General features: G+C 36.8%; 1 protein-coding gene across 1 annotated transcript in view; it reads right to left on the reverse strand.

The window, feature by feature from the left end:
* The window catches only part of LOC129724966 (fringe glycosyltransferase), a 252940-nt gene extending 228458 nt beyond the window's left edge, over positions 1-24482 (reverse strand). The window contains exon 1 of the mRNA XM_055680283.1: positions 23607-24482. Coding sequence (XP_055536258.1) covers positions 23607-23777 — 171 coding nt within the window. The 5' untranslated portion in view covers positions 23778-24482. The remainder of the gene's footprint in view (positions 1-23606) is intronic.
* Between the last annotated feature and the right edge of the window lie 1458 nt (positions 24483-25940).

Raw genomic sequence — 25940 nt, forward strand, 5'->3', positions numbered from 1 at the left:
TTGAAAGTCATTCAAATGAAATAGGTTCTTACCTGTTGAAAAGGCCGGCTAGCAGCCGGGGCCGCGCGCGTCTTTTGCCCGTTTAGTGGCGCGTCGCGCGCTCTGCTAAGAAGAGAAAGTTTCGAACGACCCCGGGAAGATAGTTTATGAAAATGCTAGACTGCTGCTGTGCTTGTTGCCGTAGTTATTTACGGTGAGTATCATCATTATCAGTAGATTCGAGGGGAGTGTAAAACTTGTACCGAACGTGCGCCAACCTGACACTCACTCAAAGCGGGGGCCGAAAATTCGTTGGAAGCTGAACGGAGCGGCTAAACGGCTAAGTAATTGAATTGGCTGAAGCGGTGAAAATAGAAAAAGTTTACATCAAAGCAGATCCTAATCGGTAGTAAGTAGAGATGGCTCAGGTGGAACGGTTTTTGCTTACAGATTAAGTAATGCGGTTGAATGAGAGGAAATGGTGTATCGTACGGATAGGTTGAATATTTTCACTACTAATCCAAATACTTGCAAACGTATGTATAGTCCAGGAGAAACCGAAAGAAATATAAACATAAAATACTCTTTAAAGGGTTGCAAACACTCAACGCCAATAAAACATCACAATAGACTTCAAAATCAACGCTAGAATTACTTCTAGTATAACAAAATTGGAGACCAAATAGACAAGAGCCAGAATTAAGTTCAAAGTTTCTAAAACTGCTCTAAAATACAGAAATGGCCGAAACAAAAAAATATTTCTGATATAGTAGTAGTCTCCGTGGCTCTGTGGTTGGCGATGTGGTTGGCTAGCTCTCCCACACCGTTGTGACATTAGGCTCGATTCCCGATCAGGTCGAAGATCTTTTCGAGCTGGAAATTTTCTCGACTCAGCACTCGTTGTAAAAAATTTCACAACACCTATTACTGTCGTGAAACGCATATCAGTCCCATCTGCGAAATCGTCGAACGGAGAAAACAGCGATAGAAGAACTGAAATATTTATTTCGACGAAATACGATCCGCTTCCAATATTGATATGTTTGACTCTCAGATTGGTGGATTTTAATGTTTTTGATACCATTGTTTCATAAAAAGTCTATTCATAACAATTAAAATGGAATAAATTGGCCCGGGAATTGGCTTTTCCCGGGATTCCCGGATTCCGGGAATAGGAATATTGATTCCCGGAATCCCGGGATTCCCGAGCTCCTCAGAAAATTTTCCATACAATATTGGAATAAAACTAAATATCGTATCAAAACACGAAACTTACGTCGTAGAAGTGTAGAGCAACTTCATAGTGTGCATTATACGAAGCAAATATTTGCTTAGAACGACGATCAATATTTGCTTGCCGTGTAATATCAAATTATTTGCTTAATTTATTTGTCTAAAATATATGCTGTCTTATTCAGTAAACGATAAATTAAGAAATATTTTCTTCGTCTCGTGTCTTTTTTGCTAATGAGTTTACTACTAAGCGGATAGTTGCTTGATTTTTTCTTTGTTTAGGCCGTTACAAATTTTATTTTCATTTTATGTCACCCCCCCCCCCCCTTCAAAAATCTTGAATATTGGAAGGGGAAGAAAAAAAAAGCTCAAACCGTTTTGTTCATTTCATTGGTTTACCGACAGCATAAATGCTTTATTTAGCAACAAACAAGTCCAGTGACAGCAAGAGTGTCATTTTTCAACATTTATTTGAGTGCAAGTTACAAACGTCATAACTTGCACACAAACTTTTATCAAAGATATTTTTTTTTTTCGTCTCGGTGTTATTTATTTTTTGCCACCCCCTTTGCTAACTTTGATAACCTTGGACATAAAAAGAATTCGAAATTTGTATCAGCCTTATTGACAAAAAATTTTGATACCTGTAAATTGATAAAAAAAATGAAACCCGTAAATCAATGCGACCAAAAATAAATAAATTAATAAAACTCAGTCAGTGTAACATGGGTCGTGGCCGCGATTTCACATTAATTACGAAGGCATTCGAATGCTCTAAAATCTGGCTGCCAAACACTAAGCTTTATCTTTAACAAACTAAAAGTATTGGACTCTTCAGTTTGGTAAAATTGGTAATTTAGAAGCATTTTAGAAATCAGACACCAGCGGTGATTCAGCGATCTAAGCAAAGTTTTACAGAAGAGAACTACATTATTTGGGCCTAAAAAAATTGTCAGCGGAACTGAGACGATTGATAGACGATTGTTCAAGAATTTCTGGAGTGAACTTGAATAAATTTTGTTCTTCAATTGATAATTAAATTGTAAACGATTGTTTGAAACTTTTTATTAATAAACTTTATTTGAAATCTCATTTTTGCTAAGGATTTTTTCCTTTCCCGGTTCCCGGGGATTCCCGGGATTTTTCATTCCCTTTTTCCGGGAAATCTATTCTCGGGAATATTGCAAACCCTACCTGGAAGTTAATCAATGTAAATATTGTTTAATCTTGTGCAAAATGTCCTCGATAGATCTGATACGTGCTTGTTACGCGTATGTCGATAGCTCTGTTGAAAATTGTCGACTTTTAATTTGTTTTTCGTGTAGTTTTACTTGATATTAACAAAAAAGAATAAAATTTTGTGAAAAAAAAGGCATTCAAACTTCGATTAAAAACGATATTTTTTATAGTATCATTATGGGACTGGCATGCGGTCGATTTTTTTTAAGATGGGACAAACTGACCTGATATTTTTTTGCAATTTTTTACAGAACAAACTATATTATTTTTCACATTTGCTTTGAAAAGCTTTGACGATTCTAATAGCAGATGCTCATTACTCAAAACTGACGGAAATTCCGATGGGACTTATATGCGTTTCAAGGCAGTACATAAAATAATAGACATAAAAAATTACTAAATTTAACTGAAGCGCTCCTGAAAGCTAGAAAACCCAAGAGTAAAATAATCAAAAATGCAATCTGACATAACTGGAGGCTAAAGCTGAAAAAAAAAACAAATCAAAAGAGAAACTAGGGTTCCTAGCGCGGCTTGAAAAGCATGAAAATAAAATAATCTCACACATATCTCCAACTTCTGCGTGACAAAACTACCATAAAATTACATGGTCAAAGTTTAGCCAAAATACCTGAAAAACGTAAAAAGACCACGACAAAACTTATTTCAAATTGAAAAAAAAAAAAACGTTCGAAGGAATAGAGAGACGCCTCTGAAACTAGAAAAGCAGCTTAAATACTACAAGGTATACAACCCTAGGGGTTGTATGAAATGATAACGTAGGACAAATATAAATATTTTGATTTCAGCTCTTGTTTAACATACTTCACTACGCCTGCTATATACCGTGTATCTCCAACAGTTATAAGGGCTCCACTTGCTATCGTGTTAGAACAAGAATGAAGTTGAATTTTTGCAATGAAGACGGAGCGACGCAGACCCGAGAATGAGAAACGAAGCAAAACACCTCCAAAACTACTGAGTGATTGTCATGAGCACCAAAAGAAAATTTGTGCATTTCCTGATGCGAAAATTACCCTGGTTATAGAATAACTATTTAGCGTTATCGTTATTAGCGTTAAAATAAGGGTTATATCTTACTGCGACAAACTGTTCATAGGCAACACTGGCGTTTTCCTTTGGTGCCCCGGTCATTATTGTAAAAATGATTATTAAGAAATACATGAAACTTTTACACTAGTTGTAGTAGTTGCAAAAATTCTTATAACTATCTTCAACCATTCATAGTTCTGAAAAGAACCGATTCCATTATTATCAACTAAAAATGCGTTCTATATAACGCTGATGATCGCACAACCGGTAGCATTAAATGTTTTCTTTGACTGCCTTCCGGTAGCTGTGTGGATAGTTGATTCGTAATCAGCTCTCGCTTCCTGATGTCGCGTACCTCCCACAGCTATACTGCAGGCTCCACTCGCTACCGTGTGACGAACAAGAATTAAGTTGAATTTTTTAGACGCAGTCTGTTGTTTCGAGTTGAGCGTAGATTTTTGCAATGTAGGCGGGGCAACGCAGACTTGAGAATGAGAAACGAACAAAACACTTAGTTGAGTCAAAATTGGTAGGCAGTTGAATTTATTCCGTCCATGTTATTGTTATCCGTGCTCAGGGAGCAAGGCAATTGCGAGGAACATGTATGGGAAAGCTCGACCTTAGAACTTTTCATCTATTTTCACCATTGAGCAGTAACGCAACTATATTCAACATTATATCAAACAATTGTCACCCATTTTATCCATCCACCGACATATAGATGACTAAAATGCATTAAATCGTTCGCTTGCTATAATCGTTTGAATTCTGACGCAACATTTGCCAATTTCATTTTTAATTTTACAAAGTGTACTCTAGTACAAAAACAAAGACGTAGCCCTACGTCAAAAAATTGATCCCATTTTTGTATCTAATAACTGAAAAAAGATACTAATTTTACCAAATTTAATTTGAAATGCATAAGAACTCTTGTAACTTTAGCTCAAAACATTTGACTTCAAGAGACTTGAAAGAATAAAAAAATTAATTTCGAATTCAACTCAAAATGCTTTCCAAACGTTTTTAAAGGCTGGAAGAGCCAACAATAAAAATCACAGTTTAAAACACGTAATCAGACTGAAAAAGTTACAATAAAGTATGGTCAAAGCTTTAAAAAAGCGAAGGTACAAAAGACACCAAGAAAATGAAAATTCGTTTTGAAATATATAAAAAATCTCTGAGAAAACGGATGAAGCAAACTAGATGTTCCGAATTAACTAGAAACGCTTGAAAACTTTTCTGGAATCCAGAAAATAACAAAAATTAATAACATGATCCTAACTTGGTTCAAATTAATAAAGTAATTTTAACAAGAGGAAAACTCCGAAAAGAAAATGATTCGAATTCAGCCTAATAGTATATAAATATTAAGCCTTTTTGTTTGGCAGATTTCTATTTTTTAGGAAAAAATTGTGTCCACGTGGACATTATAATGACTCTCTTCTCCTCTTACGTGGATAAGCGTGGACATTTACGTACCCTCACCTCTCTCCCCAAATTGTCCTCGTGGAATGTGGATGGCCCCTTAGGAACGAGAACGAAGAATTACACTGCCCTTACTAACACGGAGAGAATCCTGAGTAAGAATCCCCATACCGATTAACACGGTGACGTAATCGTGATAGGAATCGCAAGCACGATCCGGAGGATTCCCACTCTTATTCAAGAATCCTAGAGCCATATACAGGGCATTCCTGAGGATTCTTTTTTCAGGAATTCTTTTCAAGGACGCTTACGAATCCAATATGAGGAATCCTAGAGAATCAATGCGAATCGATGGTCGAAAAAGTGAAAAAAAAACTGCATTACAAAAGCTCAAACCGGAAAAAATGAAAGATTATAACTATTCAACCATTCCTATGAATTTTAGTGCCTCTAGTCATTACCAAAACGCGTCAACTTACGTAAGAGTGTAGTAAAAAAATTGCTCGCCGGGTTCGTTGCTTTAACGTTATGTTTACGAGGAAACATTTCATTTTAATTTTTGAAAAAAGGTAATGGCAAGGGACACCAAAATTCACCGGAATGGTTGAATAGCTATACTCTTTCATTTTTTTTCCGGTTTGAGCTTTTGGAGTGCACTTGATTTGACCAGTGATCATACTCTGTCCGTTTAAAGTTTTAAAGGCCAGTTTAAAAACCTTTTTATTATTTATTTAATTTTATTCGATTCGATTTTATTTTATTCAACTTCAATTGACAAAGTCTTGAAGAAATAATTAATGGGATAAGCCAATTTATAAACCCATCTTAGGTACAGTGCTACAGAGTTTACAATACAGTTGACATACAAAACATAAGTTAAGAACAATAAAAAAATAATAGACCAAATACACGTTGCATACAACTAATCTAAGACATCACTTCTAAGGACTTTTTTCTTAAATTACTCTAGTGATAAAGAAAAATCAAACAAATGATATACACTATTAAAAATACAGCACATCGCTTGAACTGGTTTATGTTGTCCATGGTACGATGTAACACAGGTCGAAGAAAGACTCGAGGTCTGAGAGGCCTGGACCCGACATTTCACGAGTTCACAAAAAATAAATCGCTAATATTAAATCGCTCTACTAGCTTTGAAAACAAACGGGTATCTTGAAATTTTCACTAGTAAAAGGCTCTTCGAAACAACGATTTTTGTTTTCGAAACCGGACTGTGTGTTTAAAAATGCAAGCGATTGTTCATGTGCTAGAAGAGCTTTCAGAAGATTGCAGAAAGCCATAGACAAGGATGGTTAAAATCGTATCAGAGAATTATCATGAGAGAGTCCTATTGGATTCTGATCACGCATAATACGCGATGTTTTGTATCGTCTCTCGAGAAGAGAACTTGTTGTGATCATGAACTGCCGAAAGAATACTCCGTGAACTTTATAGCCTGTTAACTGTATGCGAGTTTATCGTCGCTTGTTCATACGTTTTCTCGATTCTCTCATCGGGTTAAATAGGTAATTCATTATCGTCTCCCGATCCGATCGAGCCGTGGAACGAAAATTTTTGGTTTAAATCACCTTGTGAGTGAGAGTGTCCCGATAATCGTAAAATTGTATCGCAAACCAAAAACTCAGAGAGCGAAAAAACTGCAAGCGTTAGACCAACTAAAAGGCAGCACAAACCAGGGATACCAGATTTTCAAATGCAGATTTTCAGAGCCGTTGCCGATTTTGTTTTTTTTTCAAATGGCAAATATTTGTTGTTACTATGTGCATAGCTTGCAAGCTTTTTTCGAAACTATTTATATTTGCGGCTTTTTTCCAAAATTTGTGCAGGTTTTTTGCTTGTTTAAGAAAAACTTTGATATCGGCCAACATACATCAGCGAACAAACCTTCGATGCAAATAAACCGACGAACAAAAGAACATTGAGTTGACAATGACAACAGCAGGCAACATTTTGATAAACGATGAAAAACCTAATTTACTGTCAACACTTGCGACTCGGAGAGAAAGGGGGATAATTGTTAAAGCGATCGCAATCGCTTCTCTTTTCCGATAATTATCGTCTCGCGATTCTTCCCTTTTGTTTTGACACTTGGATTCTATCAGCGAAGAGTGAATCATTGGTTTGTAGAGCTATTGGAAATCCCATCTCTGAGAGAGAATGAATTATTTCAGCGAATCTCCGAATTGGTTCACTCGGACTGGCATATCGTACGATGAATGTTAGAGCCGACTGAGAGACGAAGTTGACTCACACGCTGAAAAAGTTCGAATGTCTATCGCTGATTTTATTGCCGATCACCATAATTGGCCATAGATAAACAGATTTCGACAGCTCTCGCAGTAATGCGATGCATGAGTGTATTTTAAGTGTACATTTTTCTGCAAAATAAATTTGGTCTTAAAAAAAAAAAAAATCTACGTCAATTTTAATCCCCTTGCACAGTTTGTAACAACACGATGATTCCCAGCATCCCTTCATAATTAATGCTACGTCATTTAAGGAGCTCAGGAGCGTTGATTTCACACATGGAACAGAGCTCTTGAAGCGTTTCTTCCTTTTTAAAAGTCGATGTACAGCATGGTAGGTTAACTGTGTTAGAGCAAGTAAGAGTCGAGGGTATCTTAGGGCGTATCTAATAAACCTATATAATAGCGTTTCTATTCCGGATTTCCAAATCTGTAAATGCGGGCTTCAAGCAACAGAGGCCATGTCAAGAATGGGGCTTGCTAACGGGAAGTAGAGGACTCGTAAGCAGTACGGGTCACGAAAGTCCTTGGCCATGTGCATAATGAATCCTAAGTTGCGGTTAGCTTTCGATAAAATGCTACATGAGTGGTTCTGGAAGGTAAGCCTTGAGTCCAGTACAACTTCCAGATCTTTGACCACATCAAACTCTTCCTACAGCGGCTCTTTCGATTTCATAATTGAATAGGATTGAAGCTTTACATCGAGTGCAGCTTATAATAAAGCATAAACTTATATCAGAGCATAACTGGTTGATCAGATTCTGTCATTGCTGGTAGTATTGTAGACACCGTACAGTAAGAAATATTTTTAAATCGTCAGCATATAGGGCATTTATTCCATTATTCATCTCTTTAAGCAGATAATCACGAAGAATGCACGGATGAAACACCAAATTTCCACGAAATCAGTGAACAACTTGCTCTTATGGAATCGCCCAGTATTGGAAATTTTATAAACTTAGTTAGATTAATCCTGAATTTTGTAACCTTTTAGAACCTTTTCTCACAACGCTCCCATACTCATTTCAAAAGTTAAGTCACTGCTCAATTATTCATTTCACGGCGCCCCCATATTCATCACACTGTTAATCACTTCGGTGAATAAACGTATCCGCAAACCGTCATAGTGGGTTACCTAGGTATCCGCTGTAGTTGTTTACGCACAAAACTGGTAACCCAGGTAACCACCGCAGTGCTGTCGAATTATGTCAATTATGTCGGAATAATTCAACATTTTCAGTATGATTATTTCGTGTTATCAGAAATTGATTTGGCAACTTTTGATTATCTTCAACACAGCGAAAACAGATGAAAATACATACAGTTGAAATTTAGGATTTGTAAAAATTCATCTCATATATTTCTGGTATATAAAGCTTGTTTTTTGGGATTTGAGGTGGACATATGAAGATTGAAGTATTCTGAGTGTAGTGAGTGATTTTGTTTAGTGATTAAAATTAAAAAATGGTTCGCAAATGATAAAAAAACTTTGCTGCCCATAATTCAAAAATTGGCTAATATGCCACAGGCATCAAATCGAGAAAAACGCCTTTGAAAGTTTTTTATTGGTACAACATATTTTGACTGCTCATGACAACTTTTTTATTGAGTATGTCACCCTTCATATATGCTGGACCCTTGCCGTTGAGTTGAAACAGAGAAATCTGTAGAAAAATTCCATCCGCCACGTATTTTCAACGCAGCAGCCGTTTTTTTCAATTATAAGCGAAAGGCCAGTCGACGAACCGGTGTGCAATTTGGCTAATATCCATACGATGTGAATTATATCGTGCTCGTTGGTGATGAAAATGGTTTCAAATTTAGTAGAAAAACACGGAAGCACAAGTGAGGACGGAAAGGACGACGAGACAATCGTTTCGTGCAATATTATAACAATACAACGAAAATATTATTATTCATGATAATCTCACAATCCACTTTGCTATTTTTCCTCATCAAATTTAAAATGATATCTGAATCTTCTCTTTAATATTACTTCTAATCAAAGAGCTAAATAGTATTTTTAAGAATGTAAAGATTTATGACAGAAGGAAACAGTCACGCGTTTTGATCATTGGATTTCGCAGCACCGCAAATAAATTCTTGTTGCATCAAATATATTGTTCGTAAAAAAGTTAAATTTGATGCAAGGGCCTTACGATCGCTTCCCTGTCGCCAGTAACCGCCAGGTTACAACACACTTTCGAAAGTTTGATGAAACAAAGAACAGTAATAATACACTGGTTCGTGAACATGCCACAGGTTCATATTGGATATTGAATATTAGCCAACTTCTCAATTATTTTGGATATTAGCCAAAATTGTTTCACATTTGCTGCCTTCCCAAATGCATTTTTTGACAATCGGCTTCCGTAGGAACCTTGTTTAGGGTGTTTACCATCACGAGAAACTGTTTTCTCGATTTTGGTGAAAATGGCATATTAGTCAATTTTTGAATTATGGGCAGTTTGGTTGGCTGCTGAACGAGTACCGTTGTAGCCATGTAGTAATGCGTGGATTTTGTTTTCTAAGGTCGGTGATTGAAATAAATGAGTTTTCGAGTGCAGCTGCCCGACTATGATATCAAATTTGCAGCATTGAAAGTAAGTTTTTGAGGATTCTACTTCATAAGAAATCTAAAGTGAACTAAGAGAAAAATCCATGGATTTTTAGATTAGTTTAGTTAGAGAATATGCGTATTTCCTAGTTCTCAATGCTGTTCGTTTATAAACCCATTAAAGGAAACAAGGAGACATGCTTTTTGGAGGACCGTAGTCTGCAAAGACACCGCATGCTGTTGAAGTTGTGAGAACGCGTATCCGGCGAAAAAAGTAACGTTCAGTTCGGAACAGTTCGAAACAACAACGCATCAGAATATATTACCTATTAAAGGGAATTTCGATACATAATAAATGAATAAACTAACAGAATGAAAATACCACAACAAGCAGGCAAGATTCCGCATTATCCAGAGCGCCTTCCCCGGAAAATAGTAAAACAATTTGTTCTACAAATAGAATCCACTCGACAGCATCAGAACCGTTCAGGGCAGACACCGAAACTGCTAAAACCATCCGTTTATAAAGGGGGGGATAATGGGTCTAATGACGGTACACGCGAAGTTGAGGATACAAATGGGTTCGCCTATTCTCTGTCCCGGTCGCGTGCGAACGAAAGAGATAGCCCACCAAGCATCACCTCGCCAAGCAACATCGTAATCATCATCATTACCAGCATCATCAAGCGACGCGCGAAACACTATCAGTAACAACAACCCGGCAGTAATGTTTCGGCGGTTGTGAAATAATGCAGTTAATGATTCGGCCATCACCGGGACGGAGTCTAGAAACTAGTCAGAATTTTCGTTTCTTCGCTCAACAGTTTTATTGCTCCTTTGCCGTTGCGTTGCTGATTGGAATAAAGTTCATACAAATGGTTCAATTCTTTTCGTTTCTTTTGGCCAACGTTTTCCGCTCAAGTTTGTGTGTTTTGTTTTTGGGCGCTTCTTCTTAGTGGCCGAGATTCAGCGTTGTGCCTGCCTAGCCAGCAAGTCGTCCACAGCATCGCGGGCCAGAAATCGTTCTAGGCCTGTTGTAGCAGCTCGGTGTGCTCCGTTGAAAAGTGGACTTGATTGGAAAATTAGCGGAAGCTTTTAGAGGAGCTATTTTGGACAGAAATACATACGTATTCCGTCTGAAATAGTGCGTGAGAGACGGGGGAGAGGCACTAAACAGCGCCAGCCAGCGCTTGCGAGTGGTATAGGTTCTAGTTTTGGGTAGCGCGTACGCAGGTGGCACCGGGAGAGCGGAAGGGCTAATTGGGGCTTTTGAGGTTTTTTGTTTTTGTGAAAGAGATGTCATTACGGGTGCGTTCTTGTTATACTTGAGGCGATTGAAACACTACAAGCAATTGAGATCAGGCCTTGTTAAACTGCACCTAGAAGATTAGCTTAGTTGACTTAGAGTAGTTGTAGAAATTTGCTGCCGTAGCTGGTCACAAAATTGTGCTATTCGAGTTTATCTAATTTAGTCCACTTATTGTTAATTGTACAGACGCTAACCGGCGCCTCTCCGAACAAACTTCGGACAAATCTCAAAATGTACCTTAAATCAGTTAATTTTTGGAAAAAGTGGTTGTGCATAATTGTATAGTTTAAAAAAAAAGAAACGTTCTATTGCACACACGATGTCGCTAAGTCAATATTTATGAAAAATTCAAAGTAAAAAGGTGGTTCGCATAGGTACGAATACACATCACTGCCTCCATTGTGATACGTAGAAGGTTAAAAACTAAGTGAACCTGCGGAGTTTGCAAAGGGAAATAATATTTTGACAAGCATGTACAAGCCACATTTTCCATTACCAGTGTAGGTGGCACTTCCCGTAACAAAGTGTCTGACTGACAAACCAACACCCAAGACACCGGTTCGCGACCTTACTTACCGCGGCGAACTGTCAAGTGGTCAGTACGAAATGTGCGCGAACCAGTCGAGAGTCGAGTACCTATATTTGTATGCTTTTGTTTTCATTGTACTCAACTATGACACTTCAGTAGATGGGAGTAAGTCCGAAAAAAACATAAAACTACGGCACCAAAGCAAGCACCGAAACGGATACGCACGCACACATGCCAGTTCGGTCCGACGGAGAAGCGCACACAGAAAAAAAAGCGTGCTCGCAGGTTCGTTATCATAAATAAACAATTTGAGTGCGCTGGTTATTTGAATAATTTTCTAATATATTTTTGCCTAAACAACCCAGCGTCGCGACGAAGGCAGTGCTGGAGGAAAGGAGAAAAGTGGAAGAGTTAACCGGCAAGCGAGCGACACGAAATAATTGCATTTTATTAGAATGTTTATTTGATTTGATAACTAGGTATCCGGCCAAACTAGTACGGTAAATGGAAAATAAACCGACCCGAGCGGCATGCAGTTCCGAGACTGATTGCGATTGGTAAAAGTGCGACGTGCAAAAAAAAAAAAACCGTGAGAATCATCAACAGTTGGCAGCTCCGCTACCGACCTGATTGCTGCACAGTGCAAGTAGGTACCTATAACATACGATTACGGAGAGCATGGTGTAGAGTTTATTCCATCAACACTATAGGCAAATGTTCATCTTGCTTTGCCCAGTCAGAGATAAGCGTTTCACTGGAATCACTTGACGTTATCTTTACCTGGTTTACTTTTCCCCATACCGATTAAGAATCAAAACTATTAGGAAAGGTACACTGCAAAGGATTTGTTGTAATATGTATCTGAAATGCATTTAGGTATGTACACTCTGGGCAAAATCACGCCAATATCAGATGTTTTTGATTTGAATGAAATTTCGCACACGTAATAAAAAACTAAATAAATTGGCACAGCAAACTGAGTATTAACGTACAATTACGTTTTACGATAACATTCTGAGATTGGGGTGCAAATTGAAATGTCGAAAACATTAAGAACGTCACGAAAATTGTACAATTTTAAATGCTAATAACACTGTGCTACAAATGAAAAAAAAAAAAATCAAGAACTTCTGAAGTGACCTAGTGTAGGATGTAGGGCTTGTTGAGTGTAACATTCGCTCATACTAGAAATTTTCCAAACACCCCCAAAATTTGAAGTTATGGTCAAAATACGGTTTTTTGAACCTCAGCGCATATAATATTTTTTAACTCAGTCATTTATCAACCGATTTTCAATATTTTAGCAGTTTTAGAAAGAGGACAAATAAAGCTTTCAAAGTATATACTGGTTTTTACTAATACCAATAAAACATGTTGAATTATTTGAGTTTAAATCTAATTTTTTAGATTTTTTCACGAAATTTTTCAATTTAATTTTAAATTTGCCGTCTATTTTTGTGAGAAACATACCATAAATATACTAAAATTTTGAAAGTATATTCGATTCCGAATCAAATGAAAATAGTTTTGTGAAAATCGGTTGATATTTGGCTAAGTTATACATTTTTTAAGAAAACCAGAATTTTTGGCTTCTATCGCACAGTCAAGTTTCACTTGCGCGTTTACTTGAAGTTTTTCAAATACCCCGAAAATTATAAGTTATGTTCAAAACCCTGTTTTTTACCTTAGCTCACATTTTTATGTTTAATACGGTTATTTTTCAACCGATTTTTTATATTTTGGCTGTTTTGTGAAGGCGAAAATTAGAGCATTTGAAACATATAAATATGTCTGAACAGTTTACCTATATGTGATGAATAGTTTTAAAATAAATAAGATGGTTTATGTTATTTTCAAATTTTTCCAAATTTATTCGCAATTTTTCACACATTTTTGTAATGCTGGAACTTCAATTGCTGTAAAATTTGGAAAGTTCTTTCTGGTACCAAACGAAAACAAGAGGTGCTGATGATGAAAATCTGTTATAATTTAGCTGAGAAATGATTTGACGAAATCTAAGTGCATATATGGTGGGAAAAATCAAGTCATATCTCAGCCAAAACACTTACTGTTTTCGTTTGGCACTAAATGTACTTTTCAAATTCTACAGCAATTAAAGCTCGTTCATTACAAAAATGTGTAAAAAATTGCGAATAAATTTGAAAAAAATTGAAAATAACATAAAATAGGTATCTTATTTATTGTAAAACTATTTATCACATATAGGTAAAATTTGGAAAAAAAGTTCTATTTTTCGCCTTTCCAAAATAGCCAAAATATAAAAAATCGGTTGAAAAATAACCGTATTAAGCATAAAAATGTGAGCTAAGGTAAAAAACAGGGTTTTAACCATAACTAATATTTTTTTGGGGTATTTGAAAAACTTCAAGTAAACGCGCAAGTAACATTTGGCTAAACCTACAACCCACACTAAGTCACATCAAAAGTTCTTGCACTTTTTCATCATTTGTAGCTCCATGAAGTAATTGTGCGATAGAAGCCAAAAATTCTGGTTTTTTTTTTAAAATATATTACTTATCCAAATATCAACCGATTTTCACAAAACTACTTTTGTTAATTCGGAATTGAATATACTTTCAAAATTAAAGTATGTTTGTGGTATGTTTCTTATGAAAATAGACGGCAAATTTGAAATTAAATTGAAAAATTTCGTGAAAAAATCTAAAAAATTAGATTTAAACTAAAATAACTCCTTATGTTTTAATGATATTAGTAAAAACCTGTATATATTTTGAAAGCTTTATTTGTCCTCTTTCTTAAACTGCTAAAATATTGAAAATCGGTTGATAAAAAGCTGAGTTAAAAAATATTATATGCGCTGAGGTTCAAAAAACCGTATTTTGACCAAAACTTCATATTTTGGGGGTGTTCGGAAAATTTTTAGTTTGAGCGAATGTTATACTCAACAAGACCCACAACCTACACTAGGTCACTTCAGAAGTTCTGAATCGCTGTAGCACAGTGTAATTCAATCAATTTTCAGTGGATCTCTTTCATTCTTCTAGCAATGGATTGGAAAATAAGCTACGGTCCACCAAATTGCGGAAAAATTTAATTTTGTATCTTTCGAGGGTATCCTAGATTTTCAAAGAGTTATTTTTAGTGTTGGATAACAATTATTGACTTAGACATAGTCATATAAGATAGTCTATCGTAATCTTGCGTCTACCATTCAAAGAATTATTGAAAAAAAGAAGTTCACTTGGAACTTATCAATTACGATCATTTTAGAACGCAACAATGCAAATAATTTATCAAACAGTCTCATGAAGTAAGTCTCGTAAGTCTTGTGGTCGTGGCTTTGCACACAACCTCACGTTTCTACTTTTGACGGTGAGAAGAAGCTCACAACAACTGTATCAGCATCCTTCAATATTATTTTTGGATGACTTCAAGTCTTCTCTTCAGGATTAGGACATGTAGCAGGCTGTCATAATTCTACGTTATCTTGAGGTCGTGTCTGTTATACAACCCTTCAACTTTTTTTTCATGGATGTAAAAATTTTGTAGACTCGAGAATAATTTAGAGTTGAACTGTTTTTAAATTTTTTTAAAGAACCTTGATGTATAACAACTTTTGATAAAAAGTGCAGTTATGTTATGCTCACATTCAAGGAGATTTATTTCCATGGGTGTAGCTTTTTAACTATTCCACGATAGTCCATAAAGCGAATTTGGGGGAAAATTCGAATTTAGAGATCGATAGCAATATTTTAGAGAAAAACTTTTTTTTACAAAGTTGTTACATATGACGAAGTGCTCGTTGAAAAATTATCGAAAAGTAGGGCGACTCAAGTTTTCGTTGAAATCAAGTACCGTAGATGGGGTGAAATTGATCAGTGAGGTGAAATTGATCATCTGAAAATTCGTGATAAAAAATACTATTCAAAAGATATTGCTCTTACAACACTAGACAATGTTAACGTGTCCTTAAACGCAACATTTGCGTGATTCACATACCCGTCAAAGTTAACCCTTGCATGCAATTTTTCATATTTTCTAAAAATTCTTCTAACTCAGTCAAAACTCAATCAAATTTGATCAAACAAGTTTCCAAATAACAAAAAAAGTATTGAATTTACTTAAAGTAATCTTAGTTGAGGGTTAGTTTCGTTAAATTTGGAGGAGAAACGAAAGTTTGATAAAAGCTCAAAAAATGTAATTTTCAACAATGATCATTCCATATCATAAAAGATATACTGATGAATTCGCAGGAAACCACAAAGATTTTAATTTCAGAGCTAGTTTATGAGTTTTTGCAACAAACCAAATTGAAATCGGTCTAACGACGATCAAATAAGAGCAAATTTAGTAGCAAAAAGCTCGTGAACCAAAATAAACAAATTTTAAACTGAAATATCGTTATTTTCGTTTCCAAACTAGCTGTAAATTATATTTTTCAGTACAAAAATCATCATTTATCTTTAGCATATCGAAAAAAAGCACATTGCCAAAAGAATGTATGGATTTTAATGGTGATCAATTTCACCCCAATTTACATCATAGTATACCTTATAGAATTATCGAATTTGAAGTAGACGATAGAAATTTCACCAATAGCCATAGAGGTTTACTGGAGCACATTCTAGTACTTTACTTTTTCTAGTTTAAAAGTAATACTATTTCGGGAAAAATGTACATGAAGCTAGTTAATTGGAAATTGTTATAAAAATTGATCAATTTCACCCCGTTCCATGGTATCTAACTTTTTCATCTATGTAGGGAGAAGAGTTGGTCTACACTGTTATGGTTCCGTTAATTTTAAGCAACTTTGCAGAAAAAAGATTTTCTTTATCTTTGAAAATAATCAATTTAGATTGAAATTAATATACTATTATCAATATTTATACTATTATAAATTATAAATTTTTAATGATATAAATTGAAAAAACACATTTTTCACTCTAACTTTTTATCGACAATTTTCACATTAAAACTGTCTTTGAACGGCTTTTTGGGCATTTTAAGAGAAATAATTTGCAATGCTAACATCGTGAATATTTGAATTCTACCCAAAGTTATTAACGATTTTCATCAAAACATATGCCTTTTTCATTTGTTCGTCGTTTTTTTTGGGCAATCATAAAAAAAATAGCTCTTGCTCTTAATCTGAAGGACACATTTGACCTTACATATGGAGAAGTCATAAATTTTAGAAAATAAAATACATTGGAACTGGTAATTTAAAGTGGCTTCAAATGTACTCAAAATTGCAGGAATGGATCTTTGTCGGAAATAATCAAATCCGTATTTTTCCGTTGGGTCGTTAGGGCGACCAGCTACGAAACAGGGTGACCATAAAAAACGGCTTTACTCAATGTATTTTATTTTTAAAAATTTATAACTTCTCCATAGTAGAGTCAGACGTGCCCTTCAACTTGAGACCAGGAGATATTTTTTATGTTTGCCCCAAAAAGAACGACAAAAAAATGTGTTGATGAAAATCATTAATAACTTTAGGTAGAATTGAGATATTCACGATGTTAACATTGCAAATTATTTCTCTCAAAATGCCCTAAAAGTCGTTCAAAAACAGTTGTAATGTGAAAATTGAAACAAAAAAAAAATTAGACTGAAAAATGTGTTTTTTATTCAATGTATTTTATTTTCAAAAATTCGTAACTGTTGAACCAGTTGAGCAATTTTTGTTATTTTTGAATCACAATAAAGGTAGTTATTTCTAGTTTCAAGAAAAATTATAATAAAAAAATGAATCTGTGAGCTCTCACATGCAAAAGTTAAAAAAAAATAAAATTTTTGTCATGTTTTCAAATCAAATGTACTCAAATATAAAAAATAACATGTTTTCAAAACTTTCTCCATATAAAAAGGCAAGCGTGTCCTTTAAATTGAGACCAAGGGATGTTTTTTTTATGTTTGCCCCAAAAAGAACGGCTAACAAATGAAAAAGACATATATTTTGATAAAGACATCAATAACTTTGAGTAGAATTGATATATTTACGATGACAGTATTAAAAATTGTTTCTCTTGTTGTTGCCCTTTTAAAAAATTAGAGTGAAAAATATGTTTTTTTTTTCAATCTAAATTGGTTATTTTTAAAAATAAAGAAAAACTTTTTTTTACAAAGTTGTTTAAAATGAACGGAAGTATAACATTGTATAACTACTTTTTCTTCTACCTATAAAGATAAAAAAGTTCGATACTTGATTCCATCGTCATCCAAATCACCCAAATTTTGAGATTATTTTTCAATGTGCGCTTTATCATATGTAACAACTTTGTAGAAGAAAGTTTTTCTCTAAACTATTGCTATCGATAACTTTTTCAGAAACTTACATGACTTTTCTCCTAAGCAAACGTAGAAGTGACAAACAATTAGAGGTTGTTATGGCGAAAAAATTGTCAACTTCAATATGCCGTATTATTTTTATCGTGTATCAAAAAAAACTGAGCACCCCTCATTTTGAAGATGTGTGTGTTTAGTATCATGCCTCATGTTTGATTTTGATATTTGTTCTTCAGTTGTCAAAATGGCGTCGAAACGAGATAAGCAATGCATCAAAATTTAGCTCGCGCATCGCGAAAAACCGAACTACTCGCACGCCAAATTGACAAAATTGTTGAATGTGGCCAAATCAACCGTCACCAAGGTAATAAAATGTTTGGAGAACGTATGTCGACTGCCAGGAAAACAGGATTGGGGAGAAATCGACATCCGAAGGCCTTGCGAACAACCAAAAGAGTGGCCAGAAGTTTTAAGCAGAATCCCAATCTTTCCATCCGAAATGTCACAAACAAGCTGGGAGTCACGACTACAACTGTGAATGGAACTAAAAAACGAGCCGGATTTTAAAAAAGCGGTGACTCCAAATTGTGACGATAAGCAGAACAAGTCAGCCAGACAACAATCGCGAAAGCTGTACATGAAGATGCCAACGAAGTTTGATTGCGTGGTATAGGATGATGAAACTTACGTCAAGGCAGACTTTAAACAGCGTCCTGGATAGGAATATCCTACGGCAACTGGAATAGGAAAAGTGGCAGAGATTTTCAAACAAATTGAGCTGTCGAAGTTTGTATAGAAATATCTCGTTTCGTTGGGATCGTCACCGCTTAATTTTATTTATGTTGAATAACCGTCGTTTATCGGTGAGAAATAAATTAAAAGCCACAAATTTCCGGACGTTTGGATTTTGCTAGACTCGAAACTATACCGGCGTACTGTTTCACTTCTATCGATAGAAGTTAAACAGTACGCCAGTATAGTTTTTAGTCTAGCAAAATCCGCTGAAGTTGACTGAAAAACAATAAATAAGTAAGTTGAAACGTCCAGAAATTTGTGGCTTTTAATTTATTTCTCACCATAAACGTCGAATATTCAACATAAATAAAAAAAAAAAAAGAAAAATCTCGTGTGGCAGGTTATCTGTTCCTGTGGTTTAAAGAGCAACATTTTCATCGCGAAAGGTTCCGTCAACCAGGAAATTTATGTACAGGAGTGTATTCCTGAAGTAACGTAATTGTTCCGTTCTGTTTCGTCTGGATTTGGTATTATACCAATACGGAAAAAGGCCATGGAGTGGTATGTCATGAACGACGTCCAGGTGGTGCCAAAGGACATGAACCCTCCCAACACACCAGAGTTCCGCTCTATAGAGAAATACTGGGCTATCGTCAAGCGGAACCTCAAGAAGAAACGAAAGATAGTTGTCAACAAGATGCAGTTAAAGGCTAACTGGCGTTCTACGGCGAACAAAGTGATCAAGAAGGCTGTACAAAATTTGATGGAAGGAGTCAGGACAAAAATTCCGACAAATCGTATTCGCTAAGAAGGAAGCTCGAGTCAATATTTTTTCTTTATTTTGTACGAATTGAACCTGACAAAGAAATATGACCTGATTTTTTAATTTAAAAAAAAGTCCGTTTTTTTTGTTGGACCATATTTTCCGTAACACCCCCCACTGTCCAGCCGTATGACGCACTTCTTCATTTACTAGGGGCATCGAAATTCACAGAAATGGTTAAAAGGCTATAATCCTTTAGAGCAACTTGTTCAAGCTTCAGGGAAATTTTTTTGCTTTCGGCAACCAATGTAATTCAAAGGACGGAAATCATTTCCAATCTCTTTAATGTCAAAAAATAAATTGTGTTATATCTACCGTATATTTTACTGAATCTTTTTTTTGAAGCTGGAGAACCACGATTAACACCCAATTTGGTAGAAGAAATAAAAAAAAGCTTCTACACAAATCGAGTTATTTACACCCTATTTACAACTCTAGATCACAAACAAGAAAACTTGCAGAGGAAAAGTACACAGGATGAACTATTATCAGCGCTCATCACTCTTTGAAATAAGTTGGAATGATTGTCCCTTCCATTGTCTGGTAAAAGCAAAGCAAAGCCTTGGTGCTACATTCCGATTCGGAACTCGACCTTTTGTTTGTTATACACAGACTTCGCAGCCAACTGTTAAGTGTACAGGACAATTGCGGGGCTAGCGCTACGATCCTACTGACACAAGCAGTCTCTCCCGAGCCGAGACTCGAACCTACGACGACTGGCTTGTTAGGCCAGCATCGTACCTTGAGACCAGCTGGGAGGGTTAAACTGGTATGCAACTCGAAAATGCATATTTGTTCAAGTATTTTGGTAACAACTTGATGTGTGTAGAAGCTATCCTTTTTGTGTCTTCTACAAAGTTGTGTATTTAGATGATATACGAATATATGCAGAATATTATTACCTTTTAAATGCTATAGTTTTTCAGATAATTAGAAAAATCGAACTTTAAGGACTAGTCTAAAATAAACCATTAAATCTCCAAAACAAAGAGAAAAGTGTCTTCGACAAAGTTTTGTTTTTTGACGTTTTCTACAACTTCACTGGAGACACTATCTTTCTAAAGTGTACTAAAACTTGTCATTCTTTGAGGCTTTTTATGAACTAAGTTTCATCTGAAGATAGTATGTCAACAAAATCAGTTTTTGGAGAGTAAATAAAAAAAAGTTCACGATTTTGAGTTCTCGTACCACTGTGCAACGGTTTCTGAGCTACAATGCTTCGAATAAAACCTATGTCAAAATGCATACGCCCTTTAGAAAATTACTCTTTAGTCTAGAAAACTACTCTATTCAAGAAAAATACTCAATCCGCTAAACCTAATACGTGTGCAAAGTTTCCAATTCAAAAATACTCGAATAAATTTTTGCGTTTTTTAGGTCATTTGGCTTGACTTTGTTCCTCTAAGCGTCAACTATGGTGCCATGCAGTTTTGAACCGCGCCGAGGTTGAAAATTTTGCTTTATTTAGCTACCTTAAACTGTCCTTTCTTTATGAACCATAAAGCTGCTATGTTCAACAAGCCTGGCTTCTACAATTCCTCGAATATACAATATAAACCTACTTAACTCTATACGTTTATGGCTGCAGTTTCGTGCCGTTTAGCTGTCAAAGCAAACGCTGGCAATCATCCATCATCGCCAGTGCCTCACAAATGATAGAATTAATGCTGACAATTTTAGCATCAATTTTCTGTTTAATTGAACCAACAACGAGTGCTGAGTGTATCGAAGAAGGAAGTGAATGTCAATCTTCATCTTCGGGACGCGTTGATGTTGCGTAGGTTAATGCCATATACGTTGCATGAACTCTCTGAAATGGGTCGGGTGCATTGTCTGAACAAGTGGAGATTCCGCGAAAGGGGTAGTGTCAGAAACTGCACCGAGAACTGTTGAAGCGGTAGTGTACATGTTACACTGAGATCGAGAATTTCTGTACTGAGAATTTTTGTACTTGGAAAATCAGTGTTTTATACAAACAAAATCAAAAAAAATCTTAGGGGTACTGGGGGTAAGCCCGGCCCCCTAAGGAAAATGATTCTTTAGTAGCATTTGATGGCAAATATTGTTATATTTCTTTCATAGAATCATTGCCCAGATTGTTTTCTACAAGATATGAAGGTTTTCAGTACTTTCAAACTGTTATTTTACAAGGAATAGTGAAGTTTTGAAACTAAGATAAAAACGACGTTTAGCAATCAGTGCGGGTGAAACCGGCACCCCTTGGGGGTAACACCGGCACCTAAGTTTGTTCATGAATTTACTCGAATTAACTGAACCAATTTGAATTCGGAAACCGCCAAATGAGAGATCTTACATTTTTGTATGTTACTGTTGAATTTAGTTGTTGTCGGTTAGCTGGTTCTGGGGAGATTGCCGGAACAAGTTCCGGTGAACATTATTTATAAACAAGGAAAGAATTTGATACTCGGCAAGCCTATCATGTGGCACTTTAAATCATATTAATAACTAGTTTCGTTGAAGCCAGGATCACATTGACCACACCGGAGCATATTTCAAATACCACCGGGAAAGCCGTCAGTTTTGTGACTTGATTCAGTACATTTGGCACCTTTAATAACTCTTGGAATCATTCATAAATCACATCAGAGACATCAGTAATAGATGAGAAATATGTGTCAGTAACATCCAACTAGCCTCAGACCATGTCGGGCTTACCCCACTCACTGGGTGACGGTGTTACCCCGACAGCACACATTTTTTTAAAAAGAGTATTCCTACAAATTTATCGCTTCAATTTACCTCAGATCGAATTCCTGTGATTGCTAACAATACAGGCAATAAATTGTAGAGCAACGAAAAATTACTTTAGTCTTTTCAAATGAATAAAAGCTTAAGTTCCACTCACGAAAAATTACATCCGTTTACGCATCAGCTGCAGTAGCGTATGTTTTGACTATTATTTTGACGTTTGACGTTTCACGGTGGCTTCGATGTGTCTTAAAATGTCTAAAATATTAAATACCAACACTTCACATATTCCAAAACACAGTTAATTAGCGTTTTCTAGTAAAATCCTAGGGGTGACGGTCTTACCCTCAGTGCCGGGCTTACCTCCAGTACCCCTACTACAATTTTTAATGTGAGACGGCGTCTTGGTTTTCTACATCGTGAAACTGATAGTAGTTGTTTAACCACAAAATGGATTGCAATATTCTATATGTCATTGGCTAGATCAAATGTAGAATAATTCTGTGATACGTTAGTTTTTATTTTTTATTATTATTTTACTGCATAGCAGAGAAATTTAATGAAAAATGTTGTGATCTTCTTTTCGTGTATGAATAACCAATTAGGTATGTAGTACGTCATACACAGAAGTCAAGTGTAAATACCAATCGTCTACTATGACATCCTGAAACACAGGATAAAAAACTCGGAATAACATATTGGAAGAGTTGAAACCATACATATTTCAAAAATAATTCATTCAATTCATTCATCAGCGATTCATCCACGACAGCTGCCACCACACAACCATCACAGTAAATCACTTAACTGTCGTCATTTGAACGTCGTAAATGCAAACTAAATCATCGATCAGTCAGTGTGCGCAGAAACCAAGTGTCCGGCGACGTTTCAGTGGTTGCTTTACGATTGCGGGTCGAGACTGGCCCGCGGCTAGATCAAGTGCATTGATCTTCCTCTGAATTCGCACTCGAACTACCTGATCGAACTGAATTCCTGACCGTTCTGGCCAGCGAGGCCAGCAGAAACCGCAAACATGGCTGTCGTCGCCCGCAGACCGCAAAAACCTTGCTGGATGGAATCACGTCGCGAAATGCTGGCCTGGCTGCCGGCGGTCGAAATTGGATTAATGTATACATGCAACCAGGGCCGGTTGATACACGGTGAACCGTCATGGAGCGTGGAAAGAATGGTTGTGCAAAACCCCGTCGGCTTATTATTTCCCCCTGTCCAAACGACGGAATAGAAGGAAGAAACGGACAAAAGCCATTGCCAGTCGCAGAACTTGCGTGATTCGGAATTGTTAGTCGCGATCGGTTCGGGAACACGCGACAGGATCGATAAGAGAGCGAGAGAGGGAGCAGAGCAAAAATTTCCAAATTCTTCCCTGACACTTTATGCTCCGGAATGAGATTCGCGTAGCGGCAGCGGAGGAATTTGTATAATTAAATTGTTCATGATCTGCGTTTAATATGTATTACCTGTCCTCCGTTGGTGCCGTCGCCGCCACTGCCACTGTAGCCGTAGACATTCTGATACAGAACCAGTGTCATGTAAATCAGGAAAACGCCGGCCGCCATAGCTTGTAGTGTCCGCTTGTATCTCTGGGTCAGCGAGAAGACCTGGCTCATCTTCTTTTTAAGGCACCTCATAGAAGCTGCTTCGTGCTGCCCGTCCGCCACAGGGACAGTCGCATTTTGACGTGCAGCAGCGAGAAGCGACGAAATGTTTACAGCCAGAACGTTTGCTCGAAATCTACAACACCACAAGACAGCACTCCTGGGTTAATCCATTTGGAAGTAAAATGCTCGCTTGTCGATTGGTTTTTTCACCATCCACCATCTATCACAAAACCTTTATCGACCAAGCAACACCGAACAACTTATCGAATCAATCAATTCACTCTAAACACAACCTCCTCCATTACGTGCTTGACAGATACGTTGATAAACACAAAATTATGCACCCCAATCCGAATGACCACTTCACTCTATTAAAATAACTGAACCCTCGACCGCCCTATAAAGATCACCATTGGCATGTTCTTCGTCTTTGCCGCTTTGTTGTTGTTTCGCTTCACGTCACATCAAATCCACCGGAATTGCACCGATGCGATAAAAACACAAACATAAACAAATTAGTGCGCGCCTCGAAAGCCAGTTGAATCCATTGTTTACTTCCCGCTAACACAGCGTACAGCGAAAGGATTAGTTTAACACGACGGAAGTAATCTAAGCGGGATCGGCTCGGTTCAGATAAACTCCAAACTACACACAGCAAACATTGAACACACGAAAACCGGGAGCACGAAACTCCTTCCTCCTGAACGACGGACAAACAGCGACTGATCGCGCGATCGGCAATAAGTTCGCCTCCACGCACAGCATACGAAGCCAGCGCCGCGCACTGTTAATATGCGCTGAAAAGGTACGAGAGAAGAGCATACAAATTGGAGAGAACATAACGAGCTAAAGAGCGAATGTGGTGCACAATAACAACACGATATAAACGCGATCACCGGGCGGCGGCCATAGGTATTATCAGCGATTTTCAAACCACACATACCGGGACGTTCGATGCTTTCTCAGCTGTAACGATTTTCTCATCAAGAGCGAACCAGAAGATGAATACCGGTCCTTATTTTCTGTTTATTCTCGCTGTTCAAGTTTTCTCGGCTCTGTCTCTCCCTAGTAATGCGCTGTGTTACGTAGGCTACCTTGGTTCGGTTGTGTTATCGTTTCGGGCGCGGCTGCCACGAGAGAACGATGATTCTAGCCGGCTCGGCACTACTAGGGCAGGCTGGCAGTTTGTACCGAAAGGCAATGCACGACACGATCGCCAATAGTGTGCGATCGCGTGCTACGATCACGAGCGCGGCTGAGTAAAGTGGAGTAGAGTACCAGTTTTATGTTGTTGCTTATGCTGCAACTTTTCACAGTATGGCAGCAGCGGGTTGGAAGGGTGGTGTGGAGTTCGCCGATCTACTACTGCCGGGGGGATTTTATTAATGCATCCGCTGCGCGATTTTGGTTCGTTTATTTATGCGGATTCCTTTCCGTTAACTTCCTGTGGTTTTGTTTTGACTGAATGGATTGAACTGGTGGTACGTTGTGTGCAATTACGTTGGATCGAGTAATTATGCTGGACAAACTAATCGATTGTATATGGTTTGTTGGAAGCATCGGAAGCCCATCGGGATGTTGTGTTCTCAGTTGGAAAAGATATTTCCTAACATAATTGCAGTAAACCTTTGCTCACCTGAAGTTATTCTTATCTGTTACAATTAAGGGAAATTTTTGGTGGCAAGCTTCAGTGGTGTTCTTTTCGGTAAAAAAAATTAAAATCAAACATATCTTTTTTATTGAAAAATGAAAAATAAAAAAAATACTAGAAGAAAAAACTCAACTTAATCACAAAAAATTAACGTACAATACTGTTTTCGATATGCTATGGCTTTGACGTAGAGTGACGTCTTAGTTTAGTAGGGACGCATGCTAAAGAAATCGAGAATGAAGTTGAACAGCAAAATGGAAGATTTCAAATGCTTATGATTTTGTTATCACTGAACGGATTTCGGTTATTGATATCTCGTTGGGTAGAGAGCTCTTGCATATGAAATCATTTTATGAAACATTTTTCGATAATAACGGGATTAAAATTCAGAGCCCATTTGATCATAATTCAACCAATCGCAGGCTCACAATGATGCAATTCAAGTACAGACGACGCACGACGATAAATGTTGTACAAGCAAACTCTCAGTGAGGAAGGAGCCTCGTAGACGACAGATTGGAAGTGAACACGAAACATTTATT

Source organism: Wyeomyia smithii, chromosome 2 (assembly GCF_029784165.1).
Source record: "Wyeomyia smithii strain HCP4-BCI-WySm-NY-G18 chromosome 2, ASM2978416v1, whole genome shotgun sequence".
NCBI classification, from domain to species: Eukaryota; Metazoa; Arthropoda; class Insecta; order Diptera; family Culicidae; genus Wyeomyia; species Wyeomyia smithii.